At 38.9% G+C, this 13,716-nt stretch overlaps 1 protein-coding gene across 1 annotated transcript; it reads left to right on the forward strand.

Annotated features, from left to right (window-relative positions):
• The first annotated feature begins 802 nt into the window (after positions 1-802).
• On the forward strand, positions 803-13,582 carry slc9a2 (solute carrier family 9 member 2). Its single transcript, XM_081601989.1, has 13 exons — positions 803-1,392; positions 2,429-2,643; positions 2,723-2,971; positions 4,587-4,837; positions 4,933-5,150; positions 6,148-6,347; positions 8,668-8,757; positions 8,851-8,921; positions 9,503-9,670; positions 9,790-9,895; positions 11,253-11,369; positions 12,226-12,310; positions 12,851-13,582. The coding sequence occupies exons 1-13, from the start codon at positions 1,128-1,130 to the stop codon at positions 13,264-13,266; spliced, it is 2,451 nt and encodes an 816-aa protein (XP_081458115.1). The 5' UTR covers positions 803-1,127; the 3' UTR covers positions 13,267-13,582.
• Positions 13,583-13,716: the final 134 nt, after the last annotated feature.

Below are 13,716 nucleotides of genomic sequence, written 5' to 3' on the forward strand. Positions count from 1 at the left end.
GCTATTTTGTTGACAAAAGCTTGAATTATGGATATTTTCAATATGTGAAAATACAATGCAGTCATACTGAAGATAATCTTTGGATGAATAAGTAAGGGTTATCAGACAAAGCTTTTATTCTTTTTAGCAAATGCATTCTAAATTATTTAGACATTTAAATAATTTGATGACAGAAGAATATTATTTTGGATATTTAATCAAAATGTACTGGTTGCAGTGGTATTTATAATTATTGTTGTTGCTAAATTCAGTCAATAAAAATAAAAAACCCTAAAATTTGACATAAAGACTTATAAAAAATGAAAGTTATGTTGGTGTTATTAACAAGGAATTGAAGACAACAGTATTAGTTGATTAAATACAACAACAGTCTGCTCTAATCGCACGGTGACCACATCTGGGGCTGTATGTGGTGCATGGATGGGGACGCAAATAAAACAGATGAAAACACTCAGGGAACATTACCAATAAATAACATAAGCATGAGTAAATTTATCACGTGAGATTGTTTAAGTAAATTATTGGGAAAAATTATACAAAATAAAATGAAAAAAATGTGATACTGTAAATGGGCAGAAAAATACTTCAGCCACAATATTCTATTTTTTCTTCGTAGTTTTCTTTATTTTCAAGCAATCAAATCTACTAATTTCAGTCTGTGTAAGCTTTAATCAGTCATATAGATCTATTTCAGTAACTTCAGTTGATTTTTGAGAATTGAAACATTGCTGCTGACCGAAACTGCTTCGTGTGAGCCCTGCAGAAACACAGCAGGTGCCACCTTTTTTTTTTTTTTTTTTTTAACCTTCATCAGATAACAGCCTATCAGAGGGAGGCTCGTGGCCGCACCCAGTCAATATCGGAACTCATGGACTCAGGTGAAGCACAGGTGTTCAGACCCGCAGGTAGAAAAAGACAACACCATACTCCTTTCCCTTTTTTTCTTCATCACTGTTTCTGAAGAATACTTTTAGTTTTTATTTAATTTCAGCAATTTTTTAAAACAGAAGTGGTGTTCGTTTTTATTTTATTTTATTTTTACATATTTTGTTGACTAACGATGGAGTGATTGTGTTTCAACCTTCACGGTGTTCATACTGGAGCTTATACTGCGTCCTTTGCGCACCATGAATTACAGCTCCACCAAACGAGCGCTTGCTGTGCTTATTACCTGCACATTTTTAAGTCTTCCTGATTACTGTAACGGAGAATCTTCACATAAACCAAATGCAGGGGCCACAATTTTGCCCCCGACCAAGCCCGATAATGGACCCCAGGCTTATCCAGAGGATGTGCCTTCAAATTTACCTGTGTTCACTATGGACTATCCCAGAATACAAATCCCGTTTGAGATCACGTTATGGATGCTTCTGGCCTCGTTCGCAAAAATCGGTGAGTATGTGAAATTTATAGCTGCTCCGATGTCAAATATAAGCTTGTTGTACATACACTTCTCTGAATAATTCAGCCCATTCAAATTCATTAAAAATAAAGTTATTGAGTTTGTTTTGGATTATGGATTATAGATAATGAAAACCCAAAAATGTTGCTTTCCAGAAAATGTAAATACTGCACAAGAACAAAATAATATATTTTAATACAGAGATACCAAACTGCTGAAACGTATATCGATGAAGATTTTACGTTCTATACTTGTGTGGGTTTGTTGTGATGTTAAAGAAGCCGCAGCCTTCACCTCATCTGCACTGTTGGGTCAGTCGCTCTCATCTTCCTCTTGACATTACTTTACAGAGTCTCTATGGAGTTTAGGTCAGGTCAGCTTCTGGCAAGTTTATTGCAATTACAAATAGGTACCACTTGTAAAGCAGGTATTGACACGTTTATCAGTGTGGGCAGGGGCCGAGCCCTCATCATCTCCACAAAGCCTGTAAGTAAAATGAAGCATTAAATCGTCATCAACTGTGGAGAATGCCCACTAGACCTCAAGCAACTTGTATTCTGTGGCTTCCCAATCGTTCTGCAGACTCTGGGATCTTAATTTTTCTGAAAACATTATGCAGTAAAGGCCATCGGGCTGGGACTCGAACCTGTGACATCCGCATCCATATGGGCTGTGGTTTAGCCCTGCCCCACCGTCTTTACAAAGGGTATTCATGATTGTCTGCTTCAGCTGTCAATTCAGCAGTCTTCCCCCCCCAGTTGCATTTAAAATAATTTTCCTTAACTGGTATTTAATATTTTCATTTGTTGAGAAAATTAACCTGGGCTTTTTATTAGCTGAAAGCCAAGACAGCAAAAATGAACAAAAATAAGCACTTGAACCCTTTTACTCTTTATGTAACAAGTCTACATAATGTTTGGCTTTGTTTTAATCAAATCATTGAAATAACTTTGAAATGATTTTATAACTTATTGAGTTGCAGGAAGTGCTACACCAAAGTCACATCTTCCTCTTTTTTTCTTTCAGGTTTTCATGTGTATCACAAGATAACGATCTGGGTGCCAGAGTCATGCCTTCTCATAGGCATCGGTCTGATTGTTGGCGCCATCATGCACTCAGTCCACGAGGAGCCTCCGGCTGCTCTCAGCAGCAATGTCTTCTTCCTTTACATGCTCCCCCCTATCGTCCTGGACTCAGGCTACTTCTTGCCCACCAGGCTGTTCTTCGAGAACGTGGGCACGGTGAGCAAACGACTCAACCACATTCCCATGTCTCCACTCATCTGCACCTAATGACCTGTGCTCTTCCTCCGGTGTGCAGGTGTTGTGGTTTGCAGTGGTGGGGACCCTCTGGAACAGCATCGGCATCGGCATGTCCCTGTTCGCGATATGCCACATCGAGGCGTTCGGCGTGCAGGACATCAACCTCCAGGAGAACCTGCTGTTTGCCGCCATCATCTCGGCAGTGGACCCTGTGGCGGTCCTCAACGTCTTTGAGGACATTTCTGTGAACGAGCAGCTCTACATCCTGGTGTTCGGAGAATGTCTCTTTAACGACGCCGTCACCGTGGTGAGCGAGAATGCTTCTGATGCTTCCTGTTAACGTTGAGACCTGCTGCCCTTATTGGGATTGTTCTGTGTCACTATTTGGTTTGAAAACACAGTATGCAATTAGTGTTAAGCAAAATGGCACTTGTCTCCACATAAACACATTCCAGTCCTACAGGAATATTTATTTCTTTATGTTATTTCAAAGGTTTTAATTCGTCATTATAACTGTTTTACCGCTCCTGTCATTTAAAACCCTTCTAGCACATGAAACAACACATCTACCATTGTGGAGTGAGCAAGATTTCTCTGTTCTTCTGCACTCAAAAGGTTCAACTCGGGTTACATCGCCATAATAACACTTTCTCAATTTTACTTTTTTGGAGTTAGGGTACATGCGTGACAACATAATGCGCGTGGGAGAAATGCTGGCCCACAGGCATGATGACCATACAGATAAACCAGTGGGGGGGGGGACAAAGGATATTTGAGAATCGAAACAAATGTGTCATGTCAGCCTCATTCAGAGCTTGTTTGCTCAGATGCTGCCAAACCTGTTTCTGAGGTCACAGTTGCATGTGCGTTTGGTAGCGTGGGAGGAGTCAACACATGCACATATCGTCTGTTACATGACTGAAGTGAGCTCATACCCCCCCCCCCCCCTCCTCCTCCGCCACCACTCCTGTTCCCTTCGTTTTATGTTCAAACACTCCGACCAAGCCCAGCTCTGTAAACCAGTTCTCCTTTCACTGAGTTCGTCACCGTTTTGTTTAGCATACAGTAGATTAAACAGAAAACAAACGTTACATTGGGTCAGTAGGGAAGCCCAGGAGTAAGGATGGTCACACATTTGACACTTTGCCTACAAGCTAAAACTAGGAGCAGTTGTTTTCACCAATTATAAGATTCTCCCAAGATTTACATACGACCACCTGGTTTACTCCTCATTTAGCAGGGGGGCAGTTTTGTTTCGAGTGTTGCCTTTTGGCTGGGAATGTGTTTGCTTATTGTATTACTGACATTCGTATGCAAATACAAACAGCACTGTCGTTACCACACACAACCTGACAAGGCAGTGTTAGAAATATCAACTTTTTAATGTATTGATCATGATAGAGACCTTTTTTAAGGAACACAAGCCCACAGTTCTACATGAAAGTTTTTTTTTTCATTTGTGAAAAGTGCTTACTACTGTGTGAAAAGCTATTCACAAAAATTTGAAGCCACCTAAAAAAATATTTAGTTCTCAGGGTGATATGATGACATCTGGTTAAAATATTACTCTGCCTTGAGCTGATTTGTCATCATAAGAATCTTGGTTGAATGAGACCGAAACAATCGCAACAACCTTTTCAACCATCAGGGATTAGTATTTGCTGTTTGTACTGATTGTATTTATTGGCAAAATGTCTGTAAGTCATTTTAATTTTGCCTTGTTTGTTTTTAACTGGACAAATTGCACATTGTTCAGGAACCACAGACAAAAAAAAAAGCCTTTTGGCCATTTCTGTTTCATTTTAGAAAACTTTTAACGTGCATTGTCCCTACCAAATAAATGAATACATTTGAAAATTAGACACCACAGTTTCTAACCATTTCCATGATCTCTGAGAGCTTCTATGTTTGCCTGTTTTCAGGTGTTGTACAACATGTTCTCCTTTGTGGCAGAGATGGAGGTGGTGGAGCCCGAAGATGTGTTCTTGGGAGTGGCGAGGTTCTTTGTGGTCGGCCTTGGGGGGATGGGCTTCGGCATCCTTTTTGGTTTTGTGGCCGCCTTCACAACGAGATTCACCTCCAAGGTCCGAGAAATCGAGCCCCTCTTCATCTTCATGTTCAGCTACCTGGCGTACCTGGTGGCCGAGCTCTTTGCCATCTCCTCCATCATGGCGTGAGTGGCTTTGAAACGGTGTTGCATATTCACATATTTGAACTGTCAACTACTTTAACCTCAATGACTCCAAAAGCTGTAACTGTTTGATGCAGCATTGTTTGCTGTGCCCTCACCATGAAGTACTATGTCGAGGAGAACGTTTCCCAGCGTTCTTGCACAACCATCCGGCACGTGGTCAAGATGCTCAGCTCTATCTCGGAGACCCTCATCTTCTTCTTTTTGGGCGTCGCCACCGTAACGACCAAGCATGAGTGGAACTGGGGCTACATCCTTTTCACGTTGCTGTTTACCTTTTTATGGAGAGGTCTGGGTAAGCAGGATGCAAGGCGTGGTGGTAATAACGTGAATCTGTTAGTGTAATTACGAGATTGGTATGAGAAAGGTGCAGAAACCTTTAAAAGTTATGGTTTAGGTTTTGGCTCCACATTTTTTGACTTTAAGAAATAATTTTCTAACTAACAAGCACAATTAAATGTTTTAGAAGGAAATGGCTAAATTTCAGAGTGCCTCCGTTTTATAACATGATCATTGCTAGCCTTAAATCGAACCAGTTTCGTAGGCATGTCCAACTAAATAGATTTGTTCTGAGGAGTAAAACAGAAAAGAGATTTTAAAATACAAAAAATGAGAAATGTGCTCTTGTATAACTCTAGCCCAATACTCTTCAAACTATAAAATGCCTTTCAGTTAATACTGTAAGATGATTGGATATTTTTTCAGGTGTTCTGGTTTTCTGTCAGTAAGATTTCAGTGGCCATATTAATTTGTCCACACAGCTATCCTGTCGTATTTACATAAAAATTCTGTATTTTTAAAATTATTATTTCAAGAACTAACCTGAGCCCAAAAGTTCAAACAGTCAAAATTTAAGTTTTATTTTTGCTAACATTTTCAGCAAATATATATATATATATATATATATATATATATATATATATATATATATATATATATATATATATATATATATATATACTGCTCAAAAAAATAAAGGGAACACTTAAACAACACAATATAACTCCAAGTAATTCAAACTGTCCACTTAGGAAGCAACACTGATTGACAACGAGGACCCTGGTCGGGTCAATCAGTGTTGCTTCCTAAGTGGACAGTTTGATTTCACAGAAGTTTGATTTACACAGAAGTTTGATATGTATATATATATATATATATATATATATATATATATATATATATATATATATATATATATATATATATATATAAAGAAATGCATTTTATTTATTAATTAAAATAAATAAATAAAATTTATTTATTTTTTATTTTATTTTTTTCTCCTCCTCCAGGTGTTTTGGTCCTGAGTCAGATCATTAACCCTTTCCGAACCATCCCCTTCAACATGAAAGATCAGTTCGGTTTGGCCTACGGAGGACTGCGGGGCGCCATTTCCTTCGCTCTGGCCTTCACGCTTCCGGACAGTATTGGCCGAAAACAGCTGTTCATCACCGCCACCATCGCAGTCATCCTCTTCACGGTGTTTCTCCAGGTAAGAGTTTTTCAGTTTCACGTAGAAGTCTGTGGATAAAACTGAACTGCTGTGGTTGAAGCTCGCTAGAAGCTGACCCAAAGCTTTGCAAATCATAATCAGATCTGCTGAAGTTAGGAAGTGAGTAGATCAGTCATTATAACAACATGTATAATATATGTTTATGTGAAAGCTTTCAGAGAAACACCTTTACACTTAGTGATGGCATAGTCAGACTTTTAGACTTGGCTTTTGTCAGTGTCAACTTTATTGATAAAGCAATTTACGACAAACAGCGCTAAAGTACTGCATAGCAAGATCAATAAAATGATTGATTGTAGATGAAAGGATAAACACAAAAGACACAAATAAAAATAATTAAATACATTTTGCTGGTGTAATTTGTCTATATAACATTCCTTTATCGGCAGTGGCGGAGCCAGGGGGGGGGGGGGGGCAGGGGGCCAGTGCCCCCCCTGTCATCTGATTGGCCCCCCCAGTGGCCCCCCCTGATGATTGACATGTAACAGCACCAGGTTATTCCTGCACATTATTTGGAATCATTCTAAGTCAACCTAATATCTAAAGAAGAAAAACAATAATAAATATATGAAAAGAAAATGTATAAAACTTTATATAAGTGACATAAATGTGACATAAATACATAGATTTAGATCAGGCGCGATACCAGCCTCCTTTATACTCATAACAACAAGCTGATATTCTTCTCCTGGATGTTTCAGTTGTGCTGCGCTGTGGTGCAACTCAAAGGCTGAAGCACATTTTATACCTGGTGGTGATGGTAAAACATCAATAAGTTGATCCTCCACAAAAAAGAGAAAAAACCGAAGAGGGGCCGACAATGTTCGTAGTTTGGAGCAGAGGTGGCCCTAGAGTTTTTTTGTTGACCGTCAAAGAAAAAAAAACATTTTATTTCCAATTTGTAGTCATCCAACGAAACATTTAGTATTTCTCTGCGAGAATGTTTTTGAAATCAGGTAACAATTCACAAAATGACGTGATTAGCAGACGACAGAACTCTGATCGTTTCCTGATCCCGCACTGACTTCCCTCAGCGGAAGAAAAACCAGCAGAAGCGGATCAGCTGCTGGACGCTCCAAAGCCTCTGGTCCATTAAAGCGTCCAGATCAGAGATGATTCTCTGACAGATATTGTTAGTATGATAACTAACAACATCTGTATATTGTTAGTAATGTATATATATATATATATATATATATATATATATATATATATATATATATATATATATATATATATATATATGCACACACATTTAAAATTTTGCCCCCCCAGAGGTAGTCCTGGCCCCCCCCAACTTTAAAAGTCTAGCTCCGCCACTGTTTATCGGTAATGTTAGGGGTTCACTGTTCCCCTACCAGGTTAATTTATTGAAAATGTTTCACTGACGCCAGTTCTGGCATATTTTCATGAACTAGTAGCACATTGTGACACTAAAACTATCCAGAAATGTTGGGAGGTTTGGATTTAATGAGTGATATTGGATTCTCACAGTATTATCACTGAGCTAAAATATCCATCCATCCATCCATTTTCTTACACCCTTGTCCTTTAGTGGGGTTGGGAGGGGGGCTGGTGCCTATCTCCAGCTAACGGTCAGGGTGAGAGGTGGGGTCACCCTGGACAGGTCGCCAGTCTGTCACAGGGCAACACAGAGACACACAGGACAAACAACCATGCAAACACACACACACTCACACCTAGGGGCAATTTGGAGAGGCCAATTAACCTGACAGTCATGTTTTTGGACTGTGGGAGGAAACCAGGAGTACCCGGAGAAAACCCACTCATGCACAGGGAGAACATGCAAACTCCATGCAGAAAGACGCCGGGCTGGGAATCAAACCCAGAACCTTCTTGCTGCAAGGCAACAGCTCTACCAACTGTGCCACTGTGCAGCCGAGCTAAAATATCATATTACTATGAAAAAAAAAATCAACTTTTATTCCTCTTGCTGCCACAATAACATATTAATTTGATGCATATCAACATGATAGAAACATATTAAATTTAGTACCATTTAAGCTGCTTATCATGCTGAATTTTTTTTGTGCTCTGCTTTTCGTAAAGTAATTCTAGCAGTCTAACAATTTAATGTTATCTGGTTAAAATAAAAAGCTGGTTAATGCCTGGCTCGAGCATTCATTGGGTGAGAGGCGAATACGCGAGTTATATTGAAATACAAATATTTGTGCCTTTCAATTCATATAAAAAATCAAATAATTTCTAATTGACATCATCATATAAATCCAGGCTCATTTGAAACATTTTAAAAGTGTTTTTTTGTTTCTCTCTGCAGGGCATCAGTATCCGACCTCTGATTGAGTTCATCAACGTACGGAGGACCAACCGCGACGTAGAGACCATCAATGTAGAGATTCACAGCAGGGTATAACGCAGGCATTTATTCTTATCACCTACTGTGTGTGCTTGTGTGTGTGTGTTCACAAGGAAGTGCTGAGACGCTCTTTGTCACTTTCAGCTCATGGAGCACACGATGGCAGGAATAGAGGATCTCTGTGGACAGTGGAGTCACTTCTACTGGAAGGACAAGTGAGTAACTCTGGTGTCCTAATTCTGCTTAAACTGTTGTTTAACAGGTTGGCATGTTTATGATTTTGCTCATAAACATGCCAACAATATAAAATGCCGTTAAAAAACTGTCTTTCACATCATTTTTAGCAGTGTGTGTTCCTGATGGAGAGGTGAGGAAATGTCGTGTTCGGCCTCAGCAGTCAACAAAGAAAATATATACAATTTCCTTCTGCTCAAAATTAGTTACCGTATTTTTGTATATGCTGCTCTTTTCATCTTAATTTTCTTTTGTTGTCCCCCCCCTTTCTTCCTCTTGCTCTCGGCTGTGTCGACATTCCCCTAGCAGGGGAATGTCCTGCTAGGGGACATTCCTGCTAGGGAATCTGCAAGGTCTGCTAGGTTCCCTAGCAGACCTTGTGAGACTGGTCTAGCAGTGGATTAGTTTTAACCAGTCGAAACATGCTCTGAACATGACGCTTACATATAGAGCGGTCAGGTTTTATGTATCGATACAGAACTACAGAAATTTAGCCTGTGTTCATGCATCTTAGGATGAGAAAATTATTTCATACAAACAAAATTCCTTATCCCAATCCTAGATTCATGAAGTTCAACAACCGAATACTACGTAGGGTCCTGATCCGAGACAGCAGGGCCGAGTCCAGCATTGTGGCGTTGTACAAGAAGCTGGAGCTGCAGAACGCCATGGAGATCCTGGACACGGTTTCTGGGGACATCAGTGCTGCTCCTTCCCTCGTATCCCTTCAGTACGAAACCTTGATCCTAAAACCACACAGCTTCCTTACTGTTTGGTCAGATCAGCTGGCGCCTAACTAGTTACCGTTCTTTCTGAATTAATATATCTTTTTTTCTTATTTTTATTTAGACAAGAGAAGAAGGAATTTGCTAAACCAAAGAAGGCATTCATGGCTGAGGACCTGAAAAACATGCACAACCTCCTTTCCAAGAACATGTACAAGATCAGGCAACGGGTAAGATGGACAGTAAAAACATCACTGCTATTAGGATTTGGTCATTTATTTGTCAGAATCAGTCCATGGAATAATTTTCATTTGCTGTCTGGGGAACCGTTTCCGTTTTATCTTGTTATAAATCCAACTGGTAGACCCAGTGACAAACTTTAAATAATCCACCAGAATTGTTTCAAATTTCTCCACATTTCAAATAAATCATGACGCCGTGCAATCCAGGAAGGTTGTCAATAGCTTTGGAAGAGAGACCGCCGTGACATCACATCCTCTTCTATGCTCAATAGTGAGAATGTGATATTTTTCACACTCATTTGTACTGTGTGTATTAACTCACAAAAATATATACTTGGTGTTTTGAACTATTAGATAAGGAGTTGTAAGACTTTTTAGAGCAAATCTAATTTATTCAGATGTTAATGGGTCCCACTGATGTGTTTGTGGAAATTAAATGGGATAAAATTCACAAAGTCAACATGGAAACCAGAACATCCTCTAAGTCCATCTATAAACATTTTTTTTACACAGGTCTGGCCCAGTAAATGGAGCTTCATCAGAGTCATGTTAGTGACATGTGAAAACTCCAAGCACTGAAACTGGGCTTGTTTTGCATAACGATGGTGTGTCTGTGGCAGTACTTTTCCACCAGTGACAATGACATCATCCCTTAAAAGACTCTGATGTGCAGACAAACGGAAAACAAGCTTCCTGGTTTTCTGGTTGGGCTGGTAGTTTTAATTGAAATATTTACAGTCCTGTATTGTGCGTTGTTCTTTTTAAACAGTGTCCATTATGAACTAATGTCCTTTTTTTATTTTTAAAAATGATATTGCTGAGGAGCTTTGAAAACTGTCAGCCTTAAACTTTTTGCTTAGATATTTAAGGTGTAATTAAGAAAATAATTTTGATTCAATAATTCCATATGTGATAGTACGTCATGTTTTCTGTTGCATGTTTTCTGTTATAATATATATATATATATATATATATATATATATATATATATATATATATATATATATATATATGAAATGATAGTTTTGCATCATGGAGGATAATTTTATGGTTGCAAAGCTCAAACACAGAAACTTCCCCCCTGTTGCTCAGACAGGTGTGGTCAGTTTTGGTGGTTGAGTAATCCGAGCTTCAAAGAATGCTGTCTTCCCTGAAAGAGAGCACTTAATGGTTTATCTATCAGAGCCTTGGTTGTCTCCAGAGGACGATGCAGGCAGTGGAGCTGCATTTTTGACTTCTGCAAATGTCCACAGAAGCCAAACTTGATCAAATGTGTGAAAAAAGCCCTTCATAACAGCCACAACTGTGCGAATAACGTCACCTTACTTTGTGTTTATGTTTTCAGACGGTGGCGTTTACGAGTAAGTACGCTCTGCCCAACGACAACCAGCCCAGAGAGATCCTGATCAGACGCCACGCCAGCATCCGCCGGAGCCTCCGACCCGGCAGCTTTCAGTCAGCGGTGAGCTCTAATTCAGGATTTCACTAATTCTTCCAAATGCTGCCATACTTAAAAAAAAATGTTTTGCTTTTGTAACCGAACTATGATTCTTTTTGCAACATTGGTAGAAATTATAGAAGGGACAACTAAAAAAAAAATCCAAATGAATGAAATCTGAAAACAATCTTTGATAAGTCACATCGTTTCTTAGGTGACTTTGATCAGTCCCAACAGCAAAGTACGTGGAATATTTTCTAATATAAATCTAATATATTAAGATAAATTGCCTTTATTTGTTTTTTTTTCTGTTTTGGCTGCATGATATGATAATATGCATAATATAATTATAATTCAGAATTTAGTTCTCATGTAGTGAACATTAGCCCAAACCATAAAAAAATAATTAGTCTTAATTGAATTTGGTGCAATTTAATGTTAATACTGTAAATTTAGAAAATTTGCGTAAGTGATAGTATTTATTTATTTATTTATTGTCATGTGGCTAAAGCTTAAAATCCATCGTTACTCGCCAGGTTCTAATTTTGACATTTTATGGATCTGAATTTCATTGACTCTGTTAAATGAATTGGGGAATTCATGAGTATATTTGAGAATTGAATATTTCATTTGTTTACAGCTGTGTTGAAACTAAATAACTGTCAAGATCTTTTTCAATTACAGCAGTTTTTGTGTTTTTTTTTGTGGTTTGCTGATGTTTAAGTTTACTTCTATAAAAACGGACGATCTTAGGGGTCTCGACAAAGTTAAAGCACATTTGTAAATATCTACACATTCCTAATTATGATGTAATCAGTAAATGTTAAAACAAATCCCCTTGCAGGCATGCCAATTATCTGTTTTGTACCTTTATTCCCAGATTCCAGACTCTCAGAAATATTTCTCACTTCCTACTGGACAGAGTCTGGGGTCAAAATATCCATCTGCGAGGCGGAGTTATGCAGGTAAGCTTCTAAAACTAAACTTACAAACCCAATTTTTTTTTCAAGATTTAGGAAACTAATTAGGCAAATGTATTGAGTCAGTCATTACTTTTCTCACATTTTCTGATGCCACAGCAACAAATATAGATGTATTTTATTGAAATTTTATGTGATCTGAACCAGAAAAAGTGTAAACCGGGCGCAAAAGAAAAATAAGCAGTTTTTGCTAGAGAAAATACAAAAATGCTCAGGTTAATTTGTTTCAATTCCCCTTTTTACTTTGAAGATCAGAAACAAGATCCAGTGCAACCAATTGTTTTAGAAATTATTTCTCTTCCTTGCTCAGATGCCATTTTCATTAGACACCAAATTGTTTGGACAAAAGTGTAGAGACCCATTTAATAGCCCTACTCACAGTAAATATCAACATATTAAAATATGGCCAACAAATAGAAGATGCCTGTGAAGTGGAAGGAAAATGTTAGAGAAAGCACAAACGTCTGTTCTTCTAATTGCTGCTTTATAATTTTTCCTTCATGTTTCCCGTCCTTCTATTCTCAGATGACCATGAAACCATGTCGGAAGTAGCCTATCCTACCCGGCGCTTTCGATTCAGCCAGCCCAAACGCTCCTCGTCCGGAGCCATGATGCCTCTTCACAGGCTGGGAACTCTGAAGGAAGTTCCCTCCACCGACGTCCTCAATGAAAGCCAGAGTGAGAGCTTTGGCAAAGACCACAGCAAACCCCGAACTGGCTCCTCCTACAGCGACTCCCGCTTCCCAGCTCATCCTCGCCACTTCGACCCTCCTGTTGACGATAACAACGGCTCCGCTGATGACGTAAGAAATGAGGACGAGGCAGAAGAGGAGCAGCGGCGGCAGCAGCAGCATCGCGGGGCTTTGAGGCCTCCGCCCAGCTGGGCAGCTGAACCCAGAGACAACACGCCTGGAAACCCTCTGCTCAGACGGCCGCAGTGAAACCCCAGGAAGTAAACGACTGCATCAAATAGAACCTCAAATTGTAAAAAAAAAAAACTGAAGAGTCCTGATTTTACTTTTAAAGATGAAGGGCAATTTACACTGGAGGTCTTTTTTTTTTCCACTTTTTTCTGAAGATAAAGTCCCGGCTCATAGGTAAACTTCGTAGAAAAGTGAAACAGTGAACAGTGAAGCGCAGCGCACTGCGGGGGAGGAGCTATTTCAGAACGTCAGACAACTCTCAATGTGTCTCATTTAAAATTTTACTATTCATTTTTATATTGTTTTAAGGTGTCAAATAAATTTTATCAAGGAATTACAATGTAAACATCTTTGGAAAAAAAATAAATAAATATATACATAAAATACTTCAGTTTCTAGATTTGCAGAGGCACCATAAACATTCTTCAAAAACCTGCAGCTATAACTAAAACAAGAGTTTCGTCACAA

The sequence above is a fragment of the Poecilia reticulata genome, chromosome 2 (assembly GCF_904066995.2).
Source record: "Poecilia reticulata chromosome 2, P_reticulata-male-v2, whole genome shotgun sequence".
In the NCBI taxonomy this organism is placed as follows: Eukaryota; Metazoa; Chordata; class Actinopteri; order Cyprinodontiformes; family Poeciliidae; genus Poecilia; species Poecilia reticulata.

What these genes read in the sequence shown, in the direction of transcription:
- slc9a2 (XM_081601989.1), top strand. Translation starts at nt 1,128, where the DNA reads ATGAATTACAGCTCCACCAAACGAGCGCTTGCTGTGCTTATTACCTGC. An exon ending in ATGTAGAGATTCACAGCAGG is followed by an intron (nt 8,758 to 8,850) that starts GTATAACGCAGG and finishes TGTCACTTTCAG; the next exon opens with CTCATGGAGCACACGATGGC. An exon ending in CACTTCTACTGGAAGGACAA is followed by an intron (nt 8,922 to 9,502) that starts GTGAGTAACTCT and finishes TCCCAATCCTAG; the next exon opens with ATTCATGAAGTTCAACAACC.